Source organism: Chaetodon auriga, chromosome 4 (assembly GCF_051107435.1).
Source record: "Chaetodon auriga isolate fChaAug3 chromosome 4, fChaAug3.hap1, whole genome shotgun sequence".
Lineage (NCBI taxonomy): Eukaryota > Metazoa > Chordata > Actinopteri > Chaetodontiformes > Chaetodontidae > Chaetodon > Chaetodon auriga.
In genome coordinates this window covers 1804061-1830260 of record NC_135077.1, presented here as the reverse complement: position 1 = coordinate 1830260, position 26200 = coordinate 1804061, and the positions used below count along the sequence as shown (strand labels likewise).

The 26200-nt window shown below is 45.6% G+C and overlaps 1 protein-coding gene across 2 annotated transcripts in view; it reads right to left on the bottom strand.

Annotated features, from left to right (window-relative positions):
- npnta (nephronectin a) overlaps positions 1 to 26200 on the bottom strand; it is a 46731-nt gene that overhangs the window by 7821 nt on the left and 12710 nt on the right. Inside the window, exons 3-9 of one of the 2 annotated variants that reach the window (XM_076727973.1) lie at positions 24387 to 24437; positions 20407 to 20499; positions 9761 to 9880; positions 8423 to 8542; positions 5646 to 5780; positions 4177 to 4299; positions 2456 to 2869 (exon numbers count right to left, since the gene is read on the bottom strand). In XM_076727973.1, the coding sequence (XP_076584088.1) occupies positions 2456 to 2869; positions 4177 to 4299; positions 5646 to 5780; positions 8423 to 8542; positions 9761 to 9880; positions 20407 to 20499; positions 24387 to 24437 (1056 nt within the window). The remainder of the gene's footprint in view (positions 1 to 2455; positions 2870 to 4176; positions 4300 to 5645; positions 5781 to 8422; positions 8543 to 9760; positions 9881 to 20406; positions 20500 to 24386; positions 24438 to 26200) is intronic. The other variant, XM_076727975.1, reaches the window with a different exon arrangement.

Below are 26200 nucleotides of genomic sequence, written 5' to 3'. Positions count from 1 at the left end.
CCCTCAAGCAGTGCAGACAGGTGTTAATGTAATCATCTTGTCCCTCTTTCCTTTTTCTAATTATGTGATACCATCTGGCAAGGTGAGCACCATCCTGTACTTTGCTGTTGCATCTCACCAGACATTTCTATGTCAAAGGAGTTTAATGTTAGGTTTGGTAAACACTGATTTCTGTGTCTGCCAGCGAGCATGGCAACAAAAAATGAGCAGGGAGACGCAAAATCTGTCTTAAATGTTCACTGCAATTTACACTGGTGGTGCTTCTGGACTAAGCGTCCAATAAAAGTCTGAGCTTCTGCTGCCTTTTCCATATGGCTCTATCACAACATGCAAGACACTGAAACTACACATTTAGTGCTCCAGTGCTTCCTGGACGAACTGCCTGATGGAGGCAGGGAGAACTTGGAGGATACAAAAAGTGAAATTTGAGCAATGAAAAAAAAAAAAAAGAGCATAAAACTGATCAGTAAATCCCAAAAACCATATTTCGTTACCATGCCAACCATATGTCTCTCAGCCCCTTCAATTATTCCTACTGTAAAAGTAAATCTTTGAAAATGGATCACAAGTATACAGTTTGGTGAGTATTCAGGCACAAAAAAGTGTTTATGTGTGATTGTACTGAAAATGATCCAAACTTTACTGAAAGAAGAACCTTTAACTGCACTTGTTCTGAATTAAAACATTAAAGGTCAGTTCAATAAAGTGACTTACTTTCTGTGGGATTCAGCCCTGCAGACTGTTTAGGTTTTCTGTGTCGGGTTTTAAATTCACCTCTGAAACATGTGTCTCGACCCCAGAGCGAGCGAGGTGAGCGGAGTTCTGTTGTCACCCACTTTAACATGGTGACTCATTGATGTTTTCAGTTTTTGGAGCTTTATGGCAAACAGGAATAAACTCAGGCTCTCCATGCAGAGACAACACCTTACACACATCATGGAGCTGAATCTTTTCCTGTAGTAAAAGTGCTGAGCAGCAGACAAATCATCTAGTGACCAGAATGAAGAGGTGCACGCACTTAACATGGCAGCAGACGATCGCGGTCGTTACCCTCTTTGTTGGAGCAGAAGCCGCCTCTCCTCCACAGTGTTTGGAATTCACCTCTGTTATTTGGTTTTGATGGAGAACTTTTAACCAAAACCAAGACTGATGATGTGTTTTGAATGTAATTGGTGTCAAAGATACAAGTTTGGCAGAGAGCGGCGGGTGACGTGGACAAACAGTCTGGCGGAGCTGCAGTTTGTGTTTGTTAACTAAAGCCAAAAAGATAATTGCCTTGAGAGGGAAATATTCTTTAACACTGGAATTAGTGAGACTAATTTGGCATCTTGTAAAAATGTCCCTTATTTCTTGACTTATAGCTTGATTTGCATATTTCTTACCTTGAATTCTCGTTACAGTGAGAAGAGCACCTGTAAGCATTAATGCAGAGAGCCTTAAACTGAATCTGATTTCAATTATTTTTATCTGTTTACATTAAAAGCATTTCTCACCAAATGTTTAGTAAGAAATCCTGCATGCGGTCAGCTGGCAGGTGAACTGTGCACACAGAGAACCGACCGCCAGCTGCTCAGATAAGTTACATGCACATATTCATGTGTTTGAATACAAAATGAATATGATAATACACATCATCTGTCAGGTAAACATCACGCCTGATTCCCCAGAATGTGACATGTTTCATAATAAACTCAATGTTTCAGGATTCAGACGAAGAAATATGCAAATCTGCTCCAGTTTGGTTGGTGGAAACCTGTCGGGAGCTGATGAAGATGAAATCTGTGACCCAGAAGTAAACAAAAGGTTCACCTCACCATCAAGCATCAAAACACAGAGAACAGAAGCTGCTAACGCAACAAGTTGTTGCACTTCTATATTTGTCCTGTGAAAGTGTCTCATGGTTTGGTTTTGCTCCCCCCAGATTCCCTGTTTTTTGGTTCGATCTCATCGATTCTACAGCAGCTGTTTTCAACGAAGGACCAAACAGCTGTTAGCCAAAGTTAGCATCTAGCTGCTGAACATAATCGAACATTTAGCAGCTAAAGAGACATTTTCCCTCAGGAGCTGGTAGCGACCAAAACAGAGCAAAAACAGATTAAATACAACAGATTATTTTTGTCGGGTGGTCAGAAACACGACTCTTAATAAATGCTAATGTTGCTCCGTATTACCTGGACGTGTCAATAGGCAACTGTATGCTAACAAGTTAGCCGTAACGTGAGGTGATAATATGTCGATGCCTGTGTTTACACGCGCTGCCCCCATGTGGCCATAAAATAACTCAAAACAGGTTCAAAGGTTTTCTTACATTATTAATGTTTGTAGAGGCCTTTGATTTTGTGTTATCAGTTAAAAGAGACACAATCTAAAATCAAGAATTTGTGTATATTTTAAAAGAAGACCTTACATGACTGAATGTCAGCTGTGTAAAAATAATGAAGGCTTTCTTTCTTACTGTGGACGTCCCCTCTCTGTTTGGTGACCTCCTTCTGGATGCTGTTGTCTACTGGTGTGACTGGAGGTGTCGGTGGGGGGAGTCTGGTGGGAGCTGCTGGTCTTGGTGGGATGTAGGGCTTGCGTGTGGGCGCTGGTGGCTTCCTGGTTGGGACCGCGGGCTTCCAGGTGGGAACTGCCGGCTTGCGTGGAGGAGGGGTGACCCTCTTTGGAGGCTGCGGCGCTTTGGTGGATGTTGTGGTTGTTGTAGTCATGGCGACGGTTGTTGTTTTGGGAATAACGGGGAAGATTCTCTTTTGAGTCACTGGCGGGCGGACGGTGGTGGTCCTCTTCTGATCCATGTCGGGGATGCGGTTGTGATGATTTGGAGGCAGCTTGCCTGGTCTCGGGGGGTCAATAACCACCTTAGGAATAGCTGAAATAATAAGAGAATGCAGACGGAGCGCAGAAATATGAGCACTTAAGAGTTAATGGGGCAGAGGATTGCAGACTAACTGCAATGATTAGCCTGACTTTTGCAGAGGAGGGCTTCTTTCCGTCCACTGAGACTTCTCCTGATATCTATTAACTAAATGTTAGCACCCTAAAACAAATTGGGTGTCTCAAATCTCAGTGAAGCAAAAGCTTTAACTTGCAAGAGAGGCCCATAAAATCTGCACACTCAGTTCAAAACATTCATTTCAGGGCTCTTTTTAAAACAATTCTGGACATATTTTCCTCAGCGGGGGCGGTGAAAGAGAGACGGGGCTGCTTTGTGGTGACATGACATGTGGCTTCACAAACCCTCAAAGAGGGTGAATTTCCTCTTTGGTGGAATCAGTACTGCTTTCTGAGGGCGGCTTTTTATCCGCCGTGCGCTCGGCCTGATCAGCGATTCTCGGCGTGTCCATAGCCGACGGCCTCGCGGCACCAGGCTAAAGCCTCTGTGTGTGTGTGGAATGATCTCGGCGCTCAAACGAGGCTGCTGCGCCCCGGAGATCACCCTCGCTCTGCTGATGTCATGAAAGTTACACCTCCCTTTCCTTTGTTCCCCCCACACATTCTTCTCGGAGATCGGGGGGGTGGGTGCGAGGCGTTGAAGGGGCTTCATGAGTGAGGAATGAGAGCGGACAAAGGCAAGCGGTTTGAACTCTGTTATTGCCTTCTCAGGTTGCAGGAAACTTTGATATGTGACACACAAATAGGATATTGCAACCAGACTCCCAGAGCACTCGTGGCTCTCAGCCCTGGTAGGCAGGTGACAGGGTGAAGTATTTGCAGGAGGCGACGCCAGAAGGCATCATCTCTGCTTTATGGACTGTCACACCAGTTGTGTCTGTTACTGTAGATGATTAAATAACTGTGGAGAATAAATGACTTCTTGTCCACTGAGCGGCTGTAAAATCTGCAGACGTGCAGATTAATGAGCTGTGTGTCAGCAAGCAAAACTACCGGGAAAAGAAATATTTCAGACATGATGAGGACTCGTCTTTTCGGCTGATTAAAATGGCCAGATGTCAGAAAAGGAGTCGAGGCTCACTCTGGACACATGTGATAAGGGAGCAGGGTGATTTCAGCGATGACTGACAGCCTTACAAAGAAAGGAATTTCAGTCCAGACTCTGCGCTTGCACGGCTTTTCCTCCCTCTCTCTTGCTTTCCTACCTTTAAAAAAAAAAAGCAAGGCCCCCACTCCTCTTTGCAAAAGTGAGCATTGGGGCCGGGTTTTGTTCTCGGCTCTTACGTTTGCAGTCGTGGCCCATCCCCCTGTAGCCGTCTCTGCATTTGCACTTATACGAGCCCGGCGTGTTGTAGCAGGTGGCGAAGCTGCTGCAGTGGCTCTGACCTAAAGAGCACTCATCCACATCTGAAAGATAATGGAAACATAACAACGCTGAGCTTCTGAGAGCAAGTGTAAAAAGCTTCAGACATAACAGTTGAATATCAAAGGCTAATTGCTTCACATCCACTTCAATGACGGCTCAAAGTTCACGTCAAATGAACTGTTAGAGAACGCATTAAGGTGAATAACAGTGATCCTCCATGAATGCCAGAGCAAAACCATTCAGAGGTCTCTGAAGCGTTTCAGAGGCACAAGCTGCCGAATATTTGTTCTAAAAAATGAATTTGTGCATAAATAAAGATTAGAGATGATGTATTTTCCAGATGCTGCTAAGACTCAAGGAAACCACGTGGATTCAAAACTGATGAAAAGTTTGGATGGCAGGTATTCATCACCGAAGCCAAGTTTAACGACGTGAACCAGAAACAGCAGTTTGGATCAGTTTGGTTGGATGACGGTTCATTAAATCTTAAATATTCTTTTTAAGTTAACTGATTTCAGTTCCTCCTTTATTATATATTTTCTTTGTTCACTACTTCAATGACGGAACAGTTTACAAATGTAGAAGAGTCTAACCCTCCTTCATGAGATCATGAGCCTCAAACGACTATTTTTACTGATCCATTTTGATTGAAATACGATTCCAGCGTCCTAATTTCAATGTGGTTCTATATATATTATAATATTTAGGATCAGTTTCATTAAAGGTGGTTCACACCAACGCTGAAAAATGAGTAAACACAGCAGTGGCTCTGTGTAAAAATACTGCCTTAAAATTTTAATTTATTAGAATTTAGTGCAAAATGTATTACTAAATTATTTGTTCCAGCGTGTTACATTATTCTATACATGATGATTCATTAATGTATGATAATACATAACATTTCATACACTCATCGTATGTTTACTGTGCCTCTGAAAGGAGTGAAGCTGAAGTACAAAGAACCATGAAATGAAAAGTGCAATCTGTGTCTCTGAGTGTTTCCTCGCTGAGCTGCAGCAAAGGGACGTACGAAAAAGAGGGAATTTTGTGCTAAAAGGCTGTAACTGTGGAAGATAAGCGCTTGGTTCGTCTGTGTTTCACAGATAAACTGGAACACACGAGGACGGTGGGGTTTCTTACACTGAAGGTGCATTAGGGAAGGATCTCATCACGGCCAGTGTGAACAGGACGGATGATTAAGGCCAGCAGACTCCTGAAGTCATGATCTTTTAATGTGTGTTTTTAATGTGTGTCTGTCTGCTGTCATCCCTCAGTGTCTGATGCAGAAGTCAGACCTGCATCACTGAGCATCATGTGGCCGTAACACGTGAAAACATCTGCGACCTTCCTGAGTTTTCTCTGTAAAAGCCTCACAGCGCAGACGTACCTATGCACTGGTACTTCCCATTGATGTATTGCAGGTCAAAGCCTTCGTGGCACTTGCAGATGTAGCTCCCAAAGGTGTTGATGCATTTCCTGAACCTGGGACACACCGCTATTCCCGCCGCGCACTCGTCCACATCTGCAAGAGAAATAAAGATCCGTCATTACAGGAGGAAAATATTCAGATTAAAACATAATGCATTCATTCAGGGTTCACCAGAAATTGTTTTTTAGAGCTGCTCACATACAGTATGCATTCATAATAAGAACGCAGTGAAAAACCTCAAGGTTAAAGGTAACTTAATCCAAAACTAAACAAACATTTCTGCACACACCACAAGACTTTTTCACCTTCCTCCATTAGTATTCATTTATGAACAAAGCACATTATGTATTCTGTTCAGCGAGCAGAAGGCAATGCACACTACCTTGTTTCATTATTTAAAGGCCTATTCTAAGTGTCTCTGTTGATCACCTTTGCAGGCATGTGGCCATTAATATTTAGACACAGAGAGGCTCAAAGCATTTGCCTTAAAATCATTAATTTATTGGCAGCATAATGCAGCTGAAGCTCTGTGGTGCTGCAGGGACTGTTGTTGAAAAGGACCTTAGAAACACAGACACCTGGAAAACAAGCGAGTGAGTGAAGAGGGCAGAGCTCGCTCATCCCTGAAGCACCACTGCTGAGGTTCTCACCGGCAACACGCTTAAGCCCAAACTGCAGTTTTAACGGCCCGGCTGAATTATTCAGACACTGACAGGGCAGAGGTGAGTGATCATGTTTTACATAAAAAAAACACAAATCCTAAATCAGTCAAACAGAACATTGATTACGAACGCCTGCTTTTCTGAATGTTTACTCTGAGGGCAGCTCTGACATTTCTTTCAAAGCAGCAAATCTTTAAGCAACAGATTTAATCCCATATTCACACTCACATATATATCAGCCAATAGTAAGATCAGCAACTGTGTTTTAACTGACAACTTGTCTGATACATTAAGAATTTCTACGAGAGGCGGCGCTGAAATATGAGAAACGATGCAGAAACAATGCAAGACGTCAATACACTTTGCCATTAATCAGAGGGCTGCGTGGCAGCTCTGTCACAGTGCACAAACAAGTCAATACTGGCTTGTAGTGGATTATCAGACATCTCTCTTTAGGGATTTCTGGTCTAATCCATTTTTAGTGCACAAAGAGCAGGTTCCTTTAAAAAAAAGCGAGAAGCGTAAGACTAACATCAAAACATAAATCCAATTAACCAAAAGTTCTTTAGCTACACATCGAGGCCCGAATTTGTCTTAAAGTTAAAGATAAAAGAGGAAAAAGAATCGAAGCTCTTTGTTAAATCCTGCTGCAGAGCAGAAACAGAGGTGAGCACACACCTTCTGAAACACGTCTGTGCTACATCACATCAGCCACGAGGGATAACACGTTAGCCGGCGCCACACGTAGAATCGCATCCATCAGGGGTGCAAATAACACAGATGAAGCTCACGCTGATTTTGTTTGCAGTCTTTTCAATCTCACGCATCGTTCTGGTACTAATTCGTCTCTTTTTAGGATTTATTTGATTCAAGTCATCAAGCAGCGGCAGAATTTCTTTCCTGCTTGGTTTTCTTGTTATTATTTTTCAATCCCAAGTCAAATATCCCCATTTATACATTCTGAAAATATTAAATGCATGTTAACGTCACACTGGAGCTATTTCACCCAAATAAAACAATCTTTCATAAAACAAATGTGCAGAAAAGTGAGTAACTTGCGAAGCCAATGAGAGGCCTGCACTGTAATGTGACCTTTACACTGTAAGCAGCTCGATGAAGAGCCTCCCTCGTCACACTCAGCAGAGCCCTTTCTGACTCCTGAGCTCGATCTTTGGAGGATTTTTTAAGCATAATTTCTGGAGGTTGGACAAACGTGGGCCCAAGGCAGTTTTAAAGCTACAACAGAAATGTGCCGACACATCGGATTTCACAGCATCGTCATGAAAACGCTGCATCGATGCGAACTCTGCTCTGAGGTTCTGGTTACTGGAAGGAATCGCCTCCATAAATATGATTAGAAACCCGCCGTAAAAATTGTCCATAAAACCTCCAGAGGGATCCGGAAACGTTTCACTAAACTGTCGAAACACCTGTGGCAGAAAACCTCCCCTTCCCCTCCTTCATGATTGATGTCTGTCCTGTTTCAGAGACCCGCCCCCCCATCAGCCAGCACACAGTTAAGTGGGACTATAAGGCAGCGTGGAACAGTCCCGTCTGGAACAGCCTGTATTTAAAGCCGGCACAGGTTAACTGCCTCAGCTCGCCCCTTCATCCGCTAGTTACCCATCTGAGGAGCTGTGTCACGTACCGAAAGGAGGAGGGGAGGCAGGGGGAGGGCTGTGGGGGGCTGGGCCTCCCTGATCACATTTCTGCTGTAAAAGCTGGAGGAAGTAAGTGAAAATAAAGTCACCGTTTGGTTGACAAGGACTGTTAAATTGCCGGGGTCCTTGATCAAAGCAAAAAGACGTATGGGTAAATACTTTGGATGAATTTCAGCTTCGCTTGCTGAGAGGTTTTGTCTGAGTTCCCAAACTGCACTTTCGCTGCCAAGTTGTCTTTCTCTCTCTGCCAAAACAGTTGAATTTGATTATCACTCAGCAAATTTAAAGGCTGAGAGGAACAAACATGAATAAAACGCTCTTGTCTGTGCTCTGCTCGAGCTGCTCATGGAAGGCAGAGGGACTGCGAGGCTCAGCTGTCGGGCCTGTGGTGATAAATAAAGACCGGACGTACCCACGCAGGTTCTTCCATCCGGAGCCAGCTGCAGCCCCGGCGACGGACACTGACATCGGACCTCTCCTTTTAGCACCTCGCAGCCGTACTGGCAGTTGGCCATGCCACAAGTGCGAGCATCTGATGGACACAAGGGAGACACAACACACATTAACAAGGGAGACGAGTTTGTAGGGCTCTCACTCTCACTTTCTTCCCCCTCACATCCTCACTTTATCCCCCAGCCGGTGTGTGAGAGCCACTCGCCTCCTCCTCTCATATTAGCTGAGATGACCCTGAGGTGCAGACAACAGAGCGGCGCACACTCGGCCATTATTAGATTCCTGTGCTGCGCAGTCGCTGTTCGCTCGCACCTTAGCCAATTTCATCCTACAGCGACAGAATCACAATCCATCTCCACCCTATCGCAGCGCCAGTCTGCAGCAGCTGTGCTGTTGAGCCGCGCTGGGCAGATCAAGACCCTACAAATAATAATATAATGGAAGAGATTTTGTTCAGCCTCTCTCAATAACTTCAGACCCTAAAAGGAAATTAAAAGTGAGGCTCCTGCTGCCGCTGCTACTTCAGGCTGCCGTGGGCACCCTGGGGTACAGTTTGATGACTGAGGCAGGCCGGGCTGATTAAATGCTACAGTGATCTATTGATCAAAGCAGGAGCAGGGGAGAGAAGAAGAGTGGCAAGGTGTTTAACACTATCACACTATCATCGCACAACAACAGCTAGAACAGTGAGAGATTGCCTCAAGTGGTGAGCAATTCAGGCTTTAAAAGGGGGGGATGAACTTTCCTCTGATAAAAAAAGAACAAATTAAAATGAGGCACTGCGAGTCACGCCATCCTCGAACATAGTTATCAGGTGGGAAACAGAATTTACAGGCATCGACTCCCATTCTGAGGAATACCTTAAGGCAACCAATAAGATCTGTGCGTTCACTCGAGGGTGTAGAGATTGTATTTCTTTCCCATTTTTCATTTAAGCCCTCCTTAGGTTCTTCACAGGGGTTCTTGAGACCGTGGAGCTGCTATAATGAAGCACATCAACACGGGGCTTTTAATCAAAACAGTCCATCAAGGGATTGTGAGGCTTCTGTCAGAGGTATTTACACGAGCAGGAAAACAGGTTTTATAATGGCACAGGCATTGAGATGGGCGCATTTATAGCAGAGCGAAGGAAGGCTGCACACAGCCAGGCAACAAAGAAGAAGACAGATTATGATAAAAAAAAAAAAAAAACATGAGGGAGAAGATGAAGAAATCCACATTTCAGACAGCAATACAAACTCTGTGTGTGTGTGTGTGTGTGTGTGTGTGTGTGTGTGTGTGTGAGAAGCAGACTCACTTCCACAGGTCCCATCAGGCATCAGCATGTAGCCGTTGAGGCAGTAGCACTTGTAACTCCCATAAGTGTTCATGCACCTGTGTTTACAAGGCCTCGGCTTCAGCCCACACTCATTCAGGTCTGCAGACAGAGAGAGAGGGCATGAGAGAGAGAGGGCGGGCGAGGGCGAGGGCGAGAGAGAGAGAGAGAGAGAGAGAGAGAGGGAGAGAGAGAGAGAGAGAGAGAGAGAGAGAGAGAGAGAGAGAGAGAGAGAGAGAGAGGGAGAGAGAGAGAGAGAGAGAGAGAGAGAGAGAGAGGGGAGAGAGAGAGAGAGAGAGAGAGAGAGAGACCCCTCCTGCACAGAGGTGAAATTAGTCAGAGTGCAAAGGTGAAGAGGTCACTCGTCAGACCTCACCCATCAATTTACGTGTGTCTTCGAGCTCTGTGTGTGTGTGTGTGTGTGTGTGTGTGTGTGTGTGTGTGTGTGTGTGTTTTGGAAGGGGGGGGAGGCGTCTGTGAGGAAGTGAGGCGCTGCCGTGTTCTGACAAGCCTGCAACTTCCCTCTTTGATGGTTTAACAGGAAGCCAGTGTCAGCTGTCAACCTGCCCATTACCTGCAAGTGATAAAAGATGCTATTACAGCGTCTGAGTCAGCGCGGGTTCATGTGGCTGTGGCAGCTCCATCCTCTCTGATAGATGCATATAATCCCAGCGTTTTTATGCAGGCATGAAAGTAGAGGAATCTGCCCCACAACAGCCCATGAAATCTTATTAGAAAATGATCGGGGGGGAGGTATGCCCTGAGCTCCACACCTGTCAGATGCTTATGCAAATTCAAGTCCGTCTGCCTGTCTCACAGCAGACATTTTGACTCGTCAAACACAGGTGTAACTAATAATGTTATTAATGTCTGCGTTCCATTTATGTGTTTGGATGGCAGCACCCTGCTGTTGTGCATGTTGCCTCACGGGGGGGGGGGGGGGGGGGGGGCTGTTATCAGTCACACCTGTGCACAAGTCAAAGTGTCCTCGATGTGAAGGGGTTACAGTGGCTAAATGAAATAAATATATTCATGTTTGCGTCTCCTTACGCCGCTGAAATCTTATTTTAAGGAACGGAACTAAAGCGACATTAAAACTGTCGCAGACCAGCCAACCGAGAGCTCTACAGAGACATTTTGACACGTCGTAGCAGGAAGCGTACAGGTGTAACTAACAGCATTAATCAGGTCTTCGCTGCACTGAGGTGTTTCAGTTCCAGGGTCCTGGTGTTGTGCATGTTGCTTCCCTGTGATGACTAACTGCTAATTGGAACAGAGACACCGTTAATGTTATTAGCTACACCTGTACCTGAACTTCCTGCTACGGCAAGGCGAAGTGTCCTTCATTAAAAATGCTCACACTGAGATGAACACGTTAACCCTTCTCGCTGTCGACTCCACTGAGTGTTTATTTTGAGGAGTGTAACTTTCACAGGAACCAAAGCGGTAAGAGGTCGATGTTTTGGATGTATCGTACAATTAAACGCACGGGGTGACGGATAATATCAGTGATGTCTTCCTTAGTGCAGAAGCAATAGGAGAGAGGTTATTCGTCTGTATTTTGTATGTGTGTGTGTGTGTGTGTGTGTGTGTGTGTGTGTCTGTGTGTGTGTGTGTGTGTGTGTGTGTGTGTGTGTTGTATGGGTGGCTGAAGGTTATTTGATATATGTGGAGTGTTTTCAGTCTCGTTTGTTTAATGCTTCCTGTGTTTTTCCTGTAAAACGCATTGACTTCATCTGAGTATGAAATGTGCTATAAAAATAAAGTGACCTGACTCAGTGTTGTACACGCTGGCTTTATGGCAAACCTAAATGGAACAAAGCCCTTAAATGTCCACGGTAAGACGGGTCCATTGGGTTTGAATTAAAGGCGGGCTGAGTCATTCTGGAGAGTGATTGTTGACATTAGCTGAATTTCAGATCCGTTCTGTGTGCTGGCTGAAAAATATCTGGTTTTTGTAGACAACACTGGTTCAGCAAAGGAGGACGAAAACAACAAAGCGGCTCGGGCTGCGCCACGCAACTCTGTTCCAGCCAATCAGCAACAGGTGGCGTTCCTGGTCACGCACAGGACACGGGGAGGGGGAGGGGAGACGGTGGGAGGGAGAGGGACACTAAAGCTGGTGCACCAGCCTGTGATCGCATTGTGAAGGACAGATGGCAACATGGACAATGTTTGTGCAGAACAACTCAGCCCACCTTTGAAGAAATGACTTCATCTCGCTGCAGAATGAAACAGACAGAAGGCTCCACTGCCCTGTTTTCACTGCTCACACACAGGCGGTTAATAAACCTGTGAGTTCCTTTCAGGTGTGCTGGAGGCCTCGAAATAAAGCCGAGCGATCTTTGTGGTAGTTTTAATGGTGACAGAAATCATTTTATTGTCATGTGTTCTCTTTACTGTCCAATTATCAGCCAATCCTATGCTTCTGCACCACTCGCAATCCAGCGTTAGATTAGGCGTGATTTCAGGAGAAGTGTGTTCACCTCCTCTTCGTCACATACTCGGGCTGGGCCAGAGAGGGTCGAGCTCAGGGCCAGAGAGGGTCGAGCTCAGGGCCAGAGAGGGTCGAGCTCAGGGCCAGAGAGGGTCGAGCTCAGGGCCAGAGAGGGTCGAGCTCAGGGCCAGCTTGCTCCAGAGTTGCTCCACAGTGTCACATCACGTTGTAATAAAGGGTTAAAACCTGACACGAGTGTCTTGATTAACATGTCAGTGCTTTTCCTGCTACAGCCAGTGAAAAAAAACCCAGTGGCGTTCCACATGCACATTGTTCCTAATAGAATATTGATTACACTGCCATTAGTTGTGATGGAGAGTAACTAATTACTCTCATCACTGTAATTGAGAATCGTTGTCGTGTGCCTGTTCTGTTCGAGCGCACTCATAGAATTTATTTCAGTGGAGTTTCGGTTCTCCGTGCGGTCACACTCAGAGAGACAAGGATTATAAAGTAGCCTGGAGTGATGCTGTCCCGACACAGAGGAAGATTTTCCATTTCAGTCTGCTTCAAACCTCTTTTTCCTCTTAGTCCAATGTTCAAGATTAAGTTTCTCGTGAAGAAAATGGTGCCACTGCTCTTGCAGGGCATCACTGTATTGAAGAGGGACTGGATGGTTCAGGCCTGTTCATGCTGAATTGGTTATGGTTCCCAGTTCACCCTCTTCATCCTGCTCACAGGCATTTTCAGAAGAACATCTCTCGAATAAGTTTCAAAGTTTATTCCTCCTTCATCTTACTTTCACTAATATTTGGGAAAAGTAACTTCTGCTTTGGTCGGATAAGACCTTAAGCCAGATGTCACTTCAGTGATTAATCGAGAAATAATTAACAGATTTTAGACAAAATCACACTGAATCTTTTGCAAGAAGCTTGAAATATTCTTTCAAATGAAAGAAGCTCAGATTATGAACGGCTGAGAGAGTTTAAGGCCACTCTTGGCTTTGTTTCAGTGCCTTTAGTGCAGAAAAGTCCAATGCTAGGAACCCTCTCCAACGAGTGTTTAGGTAGGGTTTAAAGACTCGTGCTGATGGAAACAGAGGGTATTGATGGGAGTGAATATCTCACTCAGCCGCTTCTTCCTGCCCGTGACCTAAATATGGGGTCCCTCGGGAGTACAAGGCCCAAAAGGAGAAAATCCATCTTGAGGCTACACAGGAATCCATCACACAGGAATGATGACACAGGCTCCGAGACATATAAATAACTTGAGCCGCGACTATCGCCCACTGTTTCTGGGATACAGTAGAAGCATCGCAAATAGATTTCATCTCACTGTACAGCACACGAGGGCTCGCTTTCATCTTGGCCGGCCGCTTTGTAAACGGTGCCGCGTTTAGCTCTGCGGACATATGCAGGGCGCATTCTTTGAGTGCCGCACGCCGCCTGCATTTAACAGATACCGTAGATTAATTTGGATGAATGACGGAGCAGATGCCCAGTTTGTACATGCACAGGCCTCGCCCTCTATCAGTGGCCAGCTAACGCCGTGCTGGTGGGGTGAACAGACCACCTGCTGGTTGAATCCCACCAAGTGCCTCCAGGCTTTAAGTCCAGAACTCTAAATTCTTCTGGATATGCAGGACTCGGTTCTTCACGGCTAAATGTCGTTTAATTAGAGTCCAAATGCAAACATGGGATCTGTGTTCGCCTCTAAATCGACAAGCTCCAAAACGTTCTGCCTGGATTTATGCATCCAGAAAGAGGCTCTCTGGAAGCGCAGGTGGGATGTGATGAAAACTGAAATTGCACCGCACACACAGAAGTCGTCTCGCTGCCCTTTGCAAATTGCACCACGAGTGCGTTTGAGCTGCTGTTGCTGTGATTTTCTGCCTTTTTATAAAAGCATGCTGAAAATGACTTCTTCTCCTGGCTGATATTAATGCTTCCTAATTCTTCATCAAAACAAACCGAGTCAGAATGATTTGCCCTGTACTTGTCAGACAGAAGGCTTAGCTCAGTTAAAACATCCTCTGTCTCCTCAACACTCACACCTGCACACACACACATCCTCACGCTTCATTTTTTTTAATTAGCGGTGTCAACCCTGTTTTCCTTCCTGGTTTTCACACTGAACAACTGGCGTTCTCATTACTGCGATTACAGAAAACCATAGCAACACTGTCCATCGTCAGCGCGGCAGAGAAACAGGCCTCCGCTCGCCCGCCGCACTGAAAAAGAAAAACAGCTTAAAAATGTAAATGAGGGATTATTGAAACGGTCACATTCTCAGAAAGAGGCAGCTCCGAGAGCATCAGCACATGCCAGACGCAAGACACAGCCAGGGCCTCCGCTATGTGGAGGAACAACAGGGGAGACGCAGAGAGGACACAAAAGACGAGACTGAGACGGCACAGAGAAAAACAGAGATAACAGAGCACCGATTTACGGCTCGACACGGCCCCAGGACTGCAGAAACCTGAGCGAGGGCAGAGGTGGAGAGCCCCTCTGGGGTGTTCACTGTACAGCGAATGAACACATCTGAAGTGATGCAAAGTGGAGTGATTTATTGGGTCAGCTCCACCGAGGTATGCTATGCTACATTCCCGACACGCCTCCATCACTGACAGAGAGATTAGCGGGGGCTCTTTCTCGGGGATGCGCTCGTCTCTGAAGAAGATAACACTTGGTTCGAACTTTAGGGCTTGTGCTAGCGGCGATGAGGAGTCATGAGTGCTGAGTCCATGTCGATGATGGTTTTAAAGGGAAGGAGGAGCTCTTTGTCGTAGGTGCTCCAAAAACCTGAGAAGAAATTGAGAGCGAAGTCGGGGGCAGTGCAATAAGGAAAAATCTGTGATGGCTCTTTGGCGCCGAGAGGCTGATTTTTAGGGGAAGAAAGAGAGGCGGATGTGGAGCGCTAAAGACTGTGACATGCTTGGCATTCATGCGAGCGTTTCTGCTGAAAAGCTGCTCTTGGGTGATGTCTCCTCTGCCAGGGGACAACAGGAAGCAGTAAGGAAACAACTGAGTGACATTCGCTCCCCCTCAGTCTGCACTGCGCAGCACCATGCATGCTGCTGAGAGGGGGAAGAAGAGAAGCTGCTGGGGGTGTTGAGGCTGATCGACGAATCTCACCCTCCATCACTACCCTCGCTGGCTGATGATCCACAGGAAGAAAGATAGGAGGGTGACTGGCCCACACTGGTGGGGTTAAATAGTCCAGCTCTTCTTCTTTAGATGAAAGAAATTGGGTTAGAGGACATGGGGGGAGTGGGAGGAAGGGGGTTTGATTGAAGATAAAGTCATAAAGGGTGGAGAAAGAGTGAGAAGGACAGAGACAGAGAGAGAGAGAGAGAGAGAGAGAGAGAGAGACGTAGTGAGAATGAAAAGCACCAACCAATGGATTAGAACACCTCCGACCACACCACATTCCTGGAAAGGAAGGAGGAACATTATGCAGCAAAGAGGATTACACTTGTGGGAATTGGACATGAGCTGAGTATCAGGAAAAAAATTCAAGGGCACAAAGGAGGAACAGTGTTTTTGCGTGGTTTCCCCTCCTGACCTCTCCTCTCTTCTGCATTCCTTTTTAGTCATGAGGGTGAAATAGGATCTGAGAGAATTACAGTATCTCATGGATCCAGAGGATCCCTCCTCAGTTTGTATCTGGAGGTTCAAAGGTAGCCGGGAGTTACCGTTTAAAGAGGCAAATCATTGCTCGACTACAAACACTTCAACCTCTAGAATTTCAGCCCCTCCCCTCGCTGCCTATGCATCTAACCATCCACGTCCAGCAACCTTTCCTCCGGCGCTAAGCTAACAATACCTATTGTTAAGTGACGGGAAGATGATACAGCCTCTGACTGTTGAGGGACACGGTAACTGAGAAGTTCTGAAAGCCTATGGCACTCTTTCCAACTCTACCCAGGACAGAAACACTTGTCCTGGGCCTTATTTGCAAACAGGCACCATGGACGAGTATTGGTTTAATGTGTTTTAGTAGCAAAGTACAATAACTCAGCAAGACAATCTAACTAGTATGAGTTTGCCTTTCCTCCAGAAGGCATTAAAATGAACATCTTTCCTGAACCTCAAGCAATGACCCTCACAGCTGAGCATGCAGGCAGGTAAACTGTCCATGCAGAGAGCAGATGAGGGACATGTTGACTTTTGGAACTAAAGCATCTTTAAAAAGGTAACAAGAAACAACAAGCTTATTAAGTAAACCAGTAAAATCTGAGGAAATACAACTCAACAACCCTGCAGTACCTTCAGAGAGGCTTGTTAATGTTCAGCTTTGACCGTGTGCAGTAGTTGTTGTTCAGCTCAGCTACTCGACTGCGTTTTACTGAAAGGTGTTTCTAATATCGCTAATCCACATTTACTCACGTATGCTGGATAATATGTTGTTCAGAGGAGAGCTAAACCTCAACAATATCACATCAAATTGGAGAGAGACAGAACTCGTCTCCCTAGAGACAAATCCAGCATGATCATCTAATGGGATCTGTGATTGATACCACCGGGACCAAAAAATGTGAGCGAAATGCCAAAAAGTGCATAAATAATGGTGAAAACAAAGCAGACGCTGCTGCACACCTGTTATTAGCAGCCATCGTAAAAGCATAACAGCATGTTTGCGCTGACTCTGTGCTCCGTGGTAAATAAAAGAATCTGCAGGAGGTTGATGACATTATTGATCTGAACTCAGCCATCACTGAGCCAGGAGCCGAGGCTTTAAACTCTCTGCTCTGTGTCCCTGCGACGGGCTCCTGCTACGCTCCATGCCTGTCATTGGCTCAGTAACAGAGGACAGACCTTCACGGTGTTGTATATATTTCATATAATGTCCCTTCATATGCACACGTTCAACCCTCTTAGTAACTGCCTTACTTACTTGCAGTGAAAATGTGACTTTGTTTTTGTGTCATTAATCGTCAGTTCTGCCAATTTCAGTCTCTACTTCCTGCATATTGAGGCCAATAACGTCAAATTTCACTTCATACCCCTCTAATGACCTTGTTATAAAAGAGAACACAGATAAAACAAACACAGTTTGGAGTAATTAGATGATAATTGAAGGAAAATACACAGTACGATGACATGCAATACTGCATGTCAGTGCAGCTGTTTGACTGCTAACAGCGGACAGCCAGGAAGACAAACAGTGACAGTGAGGGATCGATTTCTAAACCAACAACGCTCAAGTATCTGTCTACACCTCCACTGAGTTAAATAATGAGATGAGTGGAAGAAATGGTAACGTGGCTTTGCCAAGATGAAGCGGCCAAATATGAGCTAATACTGTAAATACAGATATAGAAACAAAGTGTACACTTACTTCAGCTACAGTGCAAGGCTATCATACTCGAAGAGGTATTAATTATACGGTTGGCTGACACATGGTGGGGGGGGGGCAGCATCTGGAGGCTCTGCAGCTGTATTGCATCTAATGTCTGAGACGTCACTCCTCCAGCAGAATCTTTTAATAGTGTCTTAACAGCAGGTCAACGACTCCTAATTAAATCCACCTGCACAGAATAATCATCTTATTAAAATGATTGGATCAGCGTGGGGGGGGGGGGGGCTGCCAAATTGTTAAACAGATTATCGCTATAATGAGTTTATTTGTGCAGCGAGAGCGCATTCATCCATCCTCGCCATGCCGTATGACAGACACAATTCTCATCAGCAGCAAAGGTGAGGCGCTTCCCGATAATGATGAGGGATTCTCAAAGCGCCGGTTATTATTCTTGACAGCTGAGGGGTGAACATAATCAGATCCGCTCAAGTGAGATACCACGCAGGTACTGAGGTTCGTCTGTGCAGGAGAAGCTATGAAAGTGAAATAAACACTAATGTGAATTTATTTGGCAGATGAAAAGAGCTGGCATTAAAAGCAGACATGCAGTCCTTGAAGTATAAATCTCTCAAACCAGTGCCAGCTCATAAAAGTTCGGCGGAGGAAAACGCGGCTTTGATTTGAGGAGTGATGAAATCAATACGGCACAATATCAGCCATGCCTGTGTTTAGTGTAAACACTGGTGCTTCCTCTGTGGTTTGTTTTCGCTCCATATAACCGCTGTTCCCGAGGTGTTAAACACTCTTGTTAATCAGAGCACCTCCAGGGTCACACGTCTGCCCACACCTCCCACTTAGAGCGAAGGAATGTGTGTGTTCATTTGCAAAATATCCCTGTGCATGTGCAGGCTCATACACAGCAAAGTCCGCATTTCCATTTTCTAGCGCTCCGCTCCGCTCGTTATGCACTGGGCATCTTCCTTAGAGATATCATCATGCACAAAATTTACAGATCGTGAAGTGATTTAAGAGCTGCGCCGTTAAACATTTTAAGCTCGTTCAACTTCAAATTGTCCCTGCTGCCCTGAAGATGCGCGTTGGCTGAACTAAATGTGAATAACTGATTCAAAGTGGGGAAGGGAACAAATGAATCCATCATTGCTTTCATTATCATAAGAAGAAACAATCTGAATATTTATGAAAGACAAGTCTCCATCGTGTCTTCTTTCTTTATATCACAAAAAAGGGAAGTCTGCTAACGCACCTCTTTCATTCATTTGAACCATTTAAAGCCAAAAGACTCACGTTCACGAGTTCAAAAATTAAATCTAATTAACTTCAAATTAATAAAACTTGGATATTTAGTCAATTCTGAAAGCTTATCTGAGTCTACTAAATGGCCGCGTGGTGTTTTACAGGGTGACTTGTTGGCCTTTAGCAGCGAGGAGGTCAGGGGAAACAGCTCCGGGCAAATCGTTTCACTCCCGCCGTCGACTCCTCAAGATAAACGCAGAGCGCCAGAGCGGCGGGATATTAGACTGCTCGGAAACACTGGCCACCTGGCACATCAATAGTAAACCTCAAATCAATGTTTAACAGACGCTGCATTTAAATGAGAAAATCTAATCTATGGCTTCTGAATAATTAAATTGGTTTCCATAGCGTGTGCCAGCTCAAAGCAGAATCCAAGGTTATCTGCACCTAAACAGGCTGAAAGGGCAAATCTGCCACTCAAAGATACGGCACAACGGTAAGCGCTGTACAAACATCGAGAGCTTATTGGACAAACGGGGGCTCGATGGACACTTGAAAGTACAGTTTCATCTTCAAAGGTCCTGGAATCACATTTGTCAGATAAGTCTGTCTGAATGGTTGGCAGCGGAGTCCATTGTAGTTTGATATGGGACGCTGATCCTTTCTCCTCTCCCTTTGTGGCAGATTAAGACAAAGTACAGCCGTCTGGCCGGGCAGACGGGAGCCACCTATAGCCTCCAAATGCAGGATGAGTCATTTGGAACATTCCGGAAAGGATTTCAACACCCCCCCAGCCTCCCCGCTCCTCCTCCACCACCTCCCCAGCCCTTGTTTTTAATTACACACTATCCTATTCCTGTCTTAGGGCGTGAATTCCACAAGTATCTTCAAGCTGCTTGGATGCTCACCAGCATACGTTTAACCAGGGAGCTTAAACACTTTTCAACATGTCCGATCCGTCAGGGGGTGATGAAAATGCACAGAAATTCCAAACACGCACACACACACACACACACGCACGCACACACACACACACACGCACACACGCACGCACACACGCACGCACACACACACACACACGCACGCACGCACGCACACACACACACACACACACGCACACACACACACACACGCACACACACACACACACGCACACACACACACACGCACTTTCAATAGCGTCGGTCGCACTCTGCCGAGCCAAGTTATCTCAGGTCAGTAATTGAGATGTTATCTTCACAGGAGAGGATACACTCTCGGGATCATTCAACATGGCCTCACCACTCGTTTCCATTTGAGCTGAATCAGCTCCCTCCACCTCCTCCCTCCCTGCGCCTCCTCCCTTTGTGATTAAAGCACCTCACCACAGTCTGCTGCTGGCAAAGCAGCTTCCGCCCCGTAAGTAAGAGGCAGCTTTAATATGCCGGTGTTGTGCGGTGGAGATCTGGCCACAATGATTACCCCGCCATCGCTCAGGGCGGGAGCTTTGGCTTTTGAGTCATGATCGTTCAAGAGGACCATATATTCTGACTCTCCCGCTTTCTTTTCATCCTGCGACAAATACAAAAAAGTCACATGCCAGCGTAAAGCAACAGCTGTGTTTTCGCAGCGGTGCGAGTTCCAGGCGAGCGCTCACCTTGATTGCAGGTCTTGCCGGTGAAGCCGGGGTGGCACTTGCATTTATTGGGTCCCACGCAGTCTCCGTGCTTACAGCCAGGCTGACACAGAGCTATTCAGGGAGGATTCAAAGAGGAAGAGACAGATCAGTGCAGCGCCCTGGAAGAGTACTTGTACAAGATCAGGATGACAAAGCACTTAATCTTACTGCTCCTTGACTTGGCTGGAAATGATCTGTTTACTCCACATTACAGCAATAAGACAGCATGACGCCTCATTCGTATGGGAAATGTGTTTGTTTCTTTCTCCTTGTGTGACAGTGTTATTATCATTGACTAATGATAATGGAGCGGCCATTTTTGGCTAAACCACGACAGCAATTTGTTTTTCCACTTTGAACCGAGCCGGAGCTCGGAAAGGTTTTATTGTCCTTACTGCTGCTAAATCACTTCGGTCGGAGATAAACGAGAGGTCTGACCTTTTAACACCGAGCAAAGTTTTGATTTTCTGGGTTTTAAAATGCAGCGCTGATATTTGCACTGGCATCCAGCCAGCGACGATTACCTCGGCGAATAATGTTTTCCCCTCAGACTGAAGCTGAAACAATTAGAGCACCTGAAACAGAGGATTATAATTAGCGCCCCAGTGAAGAGCGGCCCTGCAGATCGTACACGGTGCGTGGATGGTGATATTTTGAGCGTGTGCAGAGATGCGGGTGTCGTGGCAGCTGCACAGCTTCGCCGACTCCGTGTTCTGTCTCAGCGAGCTGGAGGCTTGCCCTGCTTATCTGACTGTGCTTACTGCAGCTTGCTGCTAAGCATGTCTGATACACTGGGCCTCAGCCAAGTGTTACTAATTTTCATTAAAAGCTTCATTAATTTTGTCATAATACAGTGCAATCAGAGGACTTAATTATCAGTGTAGTGGAAGAGGCAATACATACGCATGTGTGTGTGTGTGTGTGTGTGTGTGTGTGTGTGTGTGTGTGTGTGAGGTGAAAGCCAGAGACAGATTGTGGTGGAGAGTGTTTTCTGTGCAAAGGTGTGAGTTTTATTTGTGGCAATGCAGCTGCAGGGTTTGCTCTGTTGTTGTGACAGTGATCCCTCAGATATTACATCCAAACAACCTTCAGCAGAACGTTTCGAAGGACAGCTCAAAACAGCTTAACTACGGTGGCCCTGACAGCTCAATGCGCTGCAACGTAAACATGCAAACAGACAAAAAAAACAAGCAAATCAAAAAACAGCTTCGCCAATTTGACAACCCATGCAGAGAAAGACCCAAATGCAGAACTGCTAGTTTCTAGGGGACGTTAAAAAGTGATGCACACACCCCGACACACTTGTTGTTGCCATGGTCTGTGACTCATGAAGGTGCTGATGTGAGCTATCTGTAAGGGCGACAACAAACCTGTCGCAGCCGTGTTCATCGCTGAGAAACGGTTCCCACAGTCGCCCATGTTTTCTCTCTTTACAGCATTTTGCAGAAACGCTTTGCGTGTTTTCTCGATTTGCTTGTATTTGCGTGTATCGAGCAGCGTGTTGAGCTCTTAGGGCCACCGTACTTAACAGACTTCAGTTAAATTTGGTGGAAAGCTGGAGTAGGATAAAGGATGAGCAGGCTGGATGAAATTAGCACTGCATCAGTAAAACAAGCGGCTGCGTTGGTGTTCTTTCAGAAGGAGGCAGGGAGTCCAGTGTGGCTGAAAAATGTCTGATCTTTGAGGCTTATCAGAGGCCAAAACACTCTAAGACAAAGTGTTTACAAGGCTGCAAACCGTTCAGCGTTCATTCAGTATTTCAGATTCAGAAAAACTTTGTCGATCGCCACAGGGAAATGGCTTTGTTGCAGTACAACAATGGGCCCTGTCAGATAACGTCACATCGTATTGCAGAAGACTTTCGGCTCGATTAAACGTCTTCCCCGGCTGACTCTGAGTCTTCTGCATCACGTCACCCACCGTGCAGTGGGAACAGGGCGCATGTGTCTGAACCTGGTGTTCATTTGCGGTGTGGATGGACAAATTGGGAGATGAAGCCAAATTTTGTGTTCCTGGTTTCATCTGTCGGTAGAAGCAACATTTTTTTTCCCCATTTTAAAATCGGCATTTGCAGCTACATTTATACGAGAGTATGCACACGCAAAACTGACTATTTTGTCGAGGTGGGATGTTTGCATTGAATTATGCCGGAGCTGCATTGACACGCACTCAGGGACACCTAATAGAAGTGAAGAAGAAAGGCTTGAAATTCCCATTCATACACCTTCAGCCTGCAGAGCAGCAGGTGTATCCAGGAAGAACAGCTTCAGGCGCTCAGGTTTCGCTCTGTAACATTGTTCAAGCTGAATTCAAAGGCACAGAGGTATGTGATGAATCCTTTAACTGGAGCTGATAACATCTCCAGACTCATTCCACTTTATTAGGCTATGTAATCAAATAGAGAGAAAGTAATGTTACCCCACTGAGAGGCCTGTGAGACGAGCAGGGTGTTAACCCGCCGAGCAGACAAAGTTCACGATTGCATTTTTAAAAATAGCCCAATTTGTTGGAGGAAAGTAAAAGAGTTGTACTTTTGTGGAAGTGGAAGTTGATTAGACCTCGATCTGGTGAGCAGACAGAATGAAAGCAGCTTCTGATGTTGTTGGTTAGAGGGTAGTCATGTGGAGTGCTTTCTGTTATTCTCCTACATGGGGGAGGATTTGATTAGCTGCATCAGAGGCGGCCATCAACAGGCTTTGCCTCTGAGGGTATTTTTAAGCCTCTGGCCTGGCAGAGAGACGGTCGGCGTTCATTAACCGCAGCAGAGGACACGGAGGACTAAAAATGGTCGTACCAGCTGGAAGGCCAAACATAGCACGTATGACCCCCGTTCCATGAACACCATCAAAACACGCCGAGTGATGACACACTTTCACTGTGGTTTACATCAGCCAGTCCTCAGGACGCCGTCCTGCTGCTGCTGATGCAGATTCTTTGAGTTATTGACTGTTTGTGATGCCTGATAGTCAACACAAAGGAGGGGATTCATTTTAATAGACACAGATATGGTGTGTGAATTTTTACACTAGCGCGGCGCATTACTTCAAAGCACGATGGGGAAAACAGCATCATTGGTTCATTACAAATTGCATCATCTTGAAATCAACCGAGCGGTTACCTGAGGCTGCTCGTGGCGATTTCTGCATAATTCATCGGTTGACTTGGTGATTGTGTTTCTGATTAATGAATTCACAGTTTGGCCAATAAAACACCATCCTCACACTCACCCAAATCCAAAAGTATTCAGTTCACAACTATATAAAACACATTTGAGAGGCTCAAACTGGAGAATATTTGGCATTTTTGCTTCAGTTTCTTATCAGAATTGTTCAGCCGATCACCTAATCAATGACTTGGTTCAGGACTGATGTCAGATGAGCCACGAGTGTGTGAACTTGTTTTATCTCAGCGTCGTTTGTATGCAGTGAAAATGTCACTGATGGTCCCGGTAATGTCACGGTGGACGTTTTATTTACCTACGAGATGAAGTCTGACGGCGCCGACTCCCCCCGACTGACCCCACATTTCTGTGCAGCTACGTATGCAGATCATCTCCACCCACAGTAAATACTCAGTTTTGACTCTGCAGCATACAGACCGATATATTACTGATAGATTAATTAAAAAACATTATGGATTTCAGCTTGAAGGGTTTCATTAATATTCTGAGGGGTCGGCTGGAGGGGCAGCTGAATCTTAATGAGACGCTAAAGAACTTCAGCATAATTCATGTTAGACATGGCTTCAGGTGAAATCAGGCCTGCAGAGCGTAAGCTGTTTGCATAGATTTGAGGCCGGGGGGAATAAGATGGCCGCCGCCGAGGGGTGTGAGGTGTTAGTGGTGTCGAGCAGGGGGTGGGTTTGGCTCTATAAATAAGTGAGCGAGCCCAGGACTCAGAGGATGTGCCCCCAGCAATTCATGTCGAGCAAGATTACTTCAAGAAAGGTGTGGAGCTAACCTTGGGGCTGGCACCTTATCCGGGCTACTCTGTGAGTTAAGGCGAAGAGAGCTGCAAAACAAACAGCCAGACACACAAACGTTGCGGGCATTGCTAAGTCTTTGATGGAGAAAGAAATGAACATGATGTTAGCGGGCGCAGCCTGGTCGTTGAGGCAAGCAAACGCTCCTGCGGAAAAAAAATCCACACATGCACAAACAGTCTGGAGTTCTGGAGTCACACACGTTCCTGCCTGGAGGCAAAAAGGTACATTCTGAACACATTTTCAATTGAGCTTTAATAATTAAAATGATGTCCAATAAAACCACTGTCTCCAGGGATATTATCTTATTCCAGAAAACATTAACTGCATATTCCTAATCACCGACAGCTAAATGGAAGCGAAAAAGCATTTTTCCTCCAGACGCCGTGAAGCCGTTTTCTCTTAAAACATCGCCGATCTCACTCAGCGAGATCACAGGCCTGGAAGCTTCGACACGGACACAAACGCTGCAGCTTCCTGACTGTCGACTGGATTTTTATTCTTATTTTACAAGACATCAGATTTTCAAATCAGCTCACTTTCAGTGTGAATTGTGTAAAGAAAATCTGAGCGTGTGCCTTTATTCCTGCAGCCATTTCCTCTGATTCCTCTGAGCTTCTCCTCTGTTTCTCCTCGTTTCAGGAGCAGATGAAAAGGTTGGGTTTGGACGAGCCGTTCCAGCCCAGCGATCATGAAAGGAAAGCGGAGCAGACGAGGAAAGCGCACAGACAATCACGATAAAGTGAATTACTGAAACAGAGATATCACTTTTCTGCTTTCACCGCTCTGTTGTTAGCTCAAATTACCAATTCAGACGTCCTGCCTTAATCCTGTCCACACCATTTGTGGAAACAAAGACCGCACTCAATCAAGCTAAATCCTGGTCTCAGTGGATTTGAGAAGTCCACCAAAACCTCTGAAGAAACTGTAATGTGTGATCTATTTAACATGGAGGTGATATTCAAGCCAGTTCCTTTCCAATGCAGAGAAAATAAACCACGTCTTCCTCCCAGAGCCGAAGACAAGTCCAACCCCATGAGACATGAAGCAAATTACAAGTCAATTCAAGTCTGTCGGGTCTCTGAATTCAGGTCTCGTTCTTTCAATGCACAGACCTAAGACAGAAATATTCGAGCTGTGGAGCAACGGGAGAGCTAGTTACTGCTGATCAGCGCCGAATCGGCCCAGCATGAACGCATCGTGACCACAGTCTGAACATCGTCTCCGGACGAGCTCGTCGATATCAGACGATTGTAAAAGATCACATTCAACAGACGCAGGATGTTTTTCAGGGAGCAGCTTCAGTCCCGATCCTCCTTCTCTTAAGTCATTATTGAAGATCACAGATCAATCACTGGATTACTCCTTTAAAATGTTTCTTTCAACAACATCTGTGCAGCTTTGATACGGCGAACATCAGGAAAGATGGTGGTTTATGGTGAATAAGGCGACTAAATCCCTTAATGTTTCAAAGATGGGGTTTGGTTACAATAAGGGGCGTGTCCAGGGGGGTGTCCTGGGATCTGATTGGCCGCCCCATTAGTCTACCTTCTCAGTGAGAGGCGTGACCTTAGTTCAAAGCAACTCTTTGAGGAGTATTTTTCTTTTCTTTTGAAAGCACAATTTTTTTTTTTAGAGGATTTGAAGAACAAAGTACTGAAGCTTTAAATTACACTTGTGTGATGTCACTGAATGATGTGCTGTGATTGGAAGAACGAAAATCAACAAACAAAAACCCAATAACTGTAGGCCGGCTGAGACCGGATACAGACTGAAAGGTGGATGTACCTCG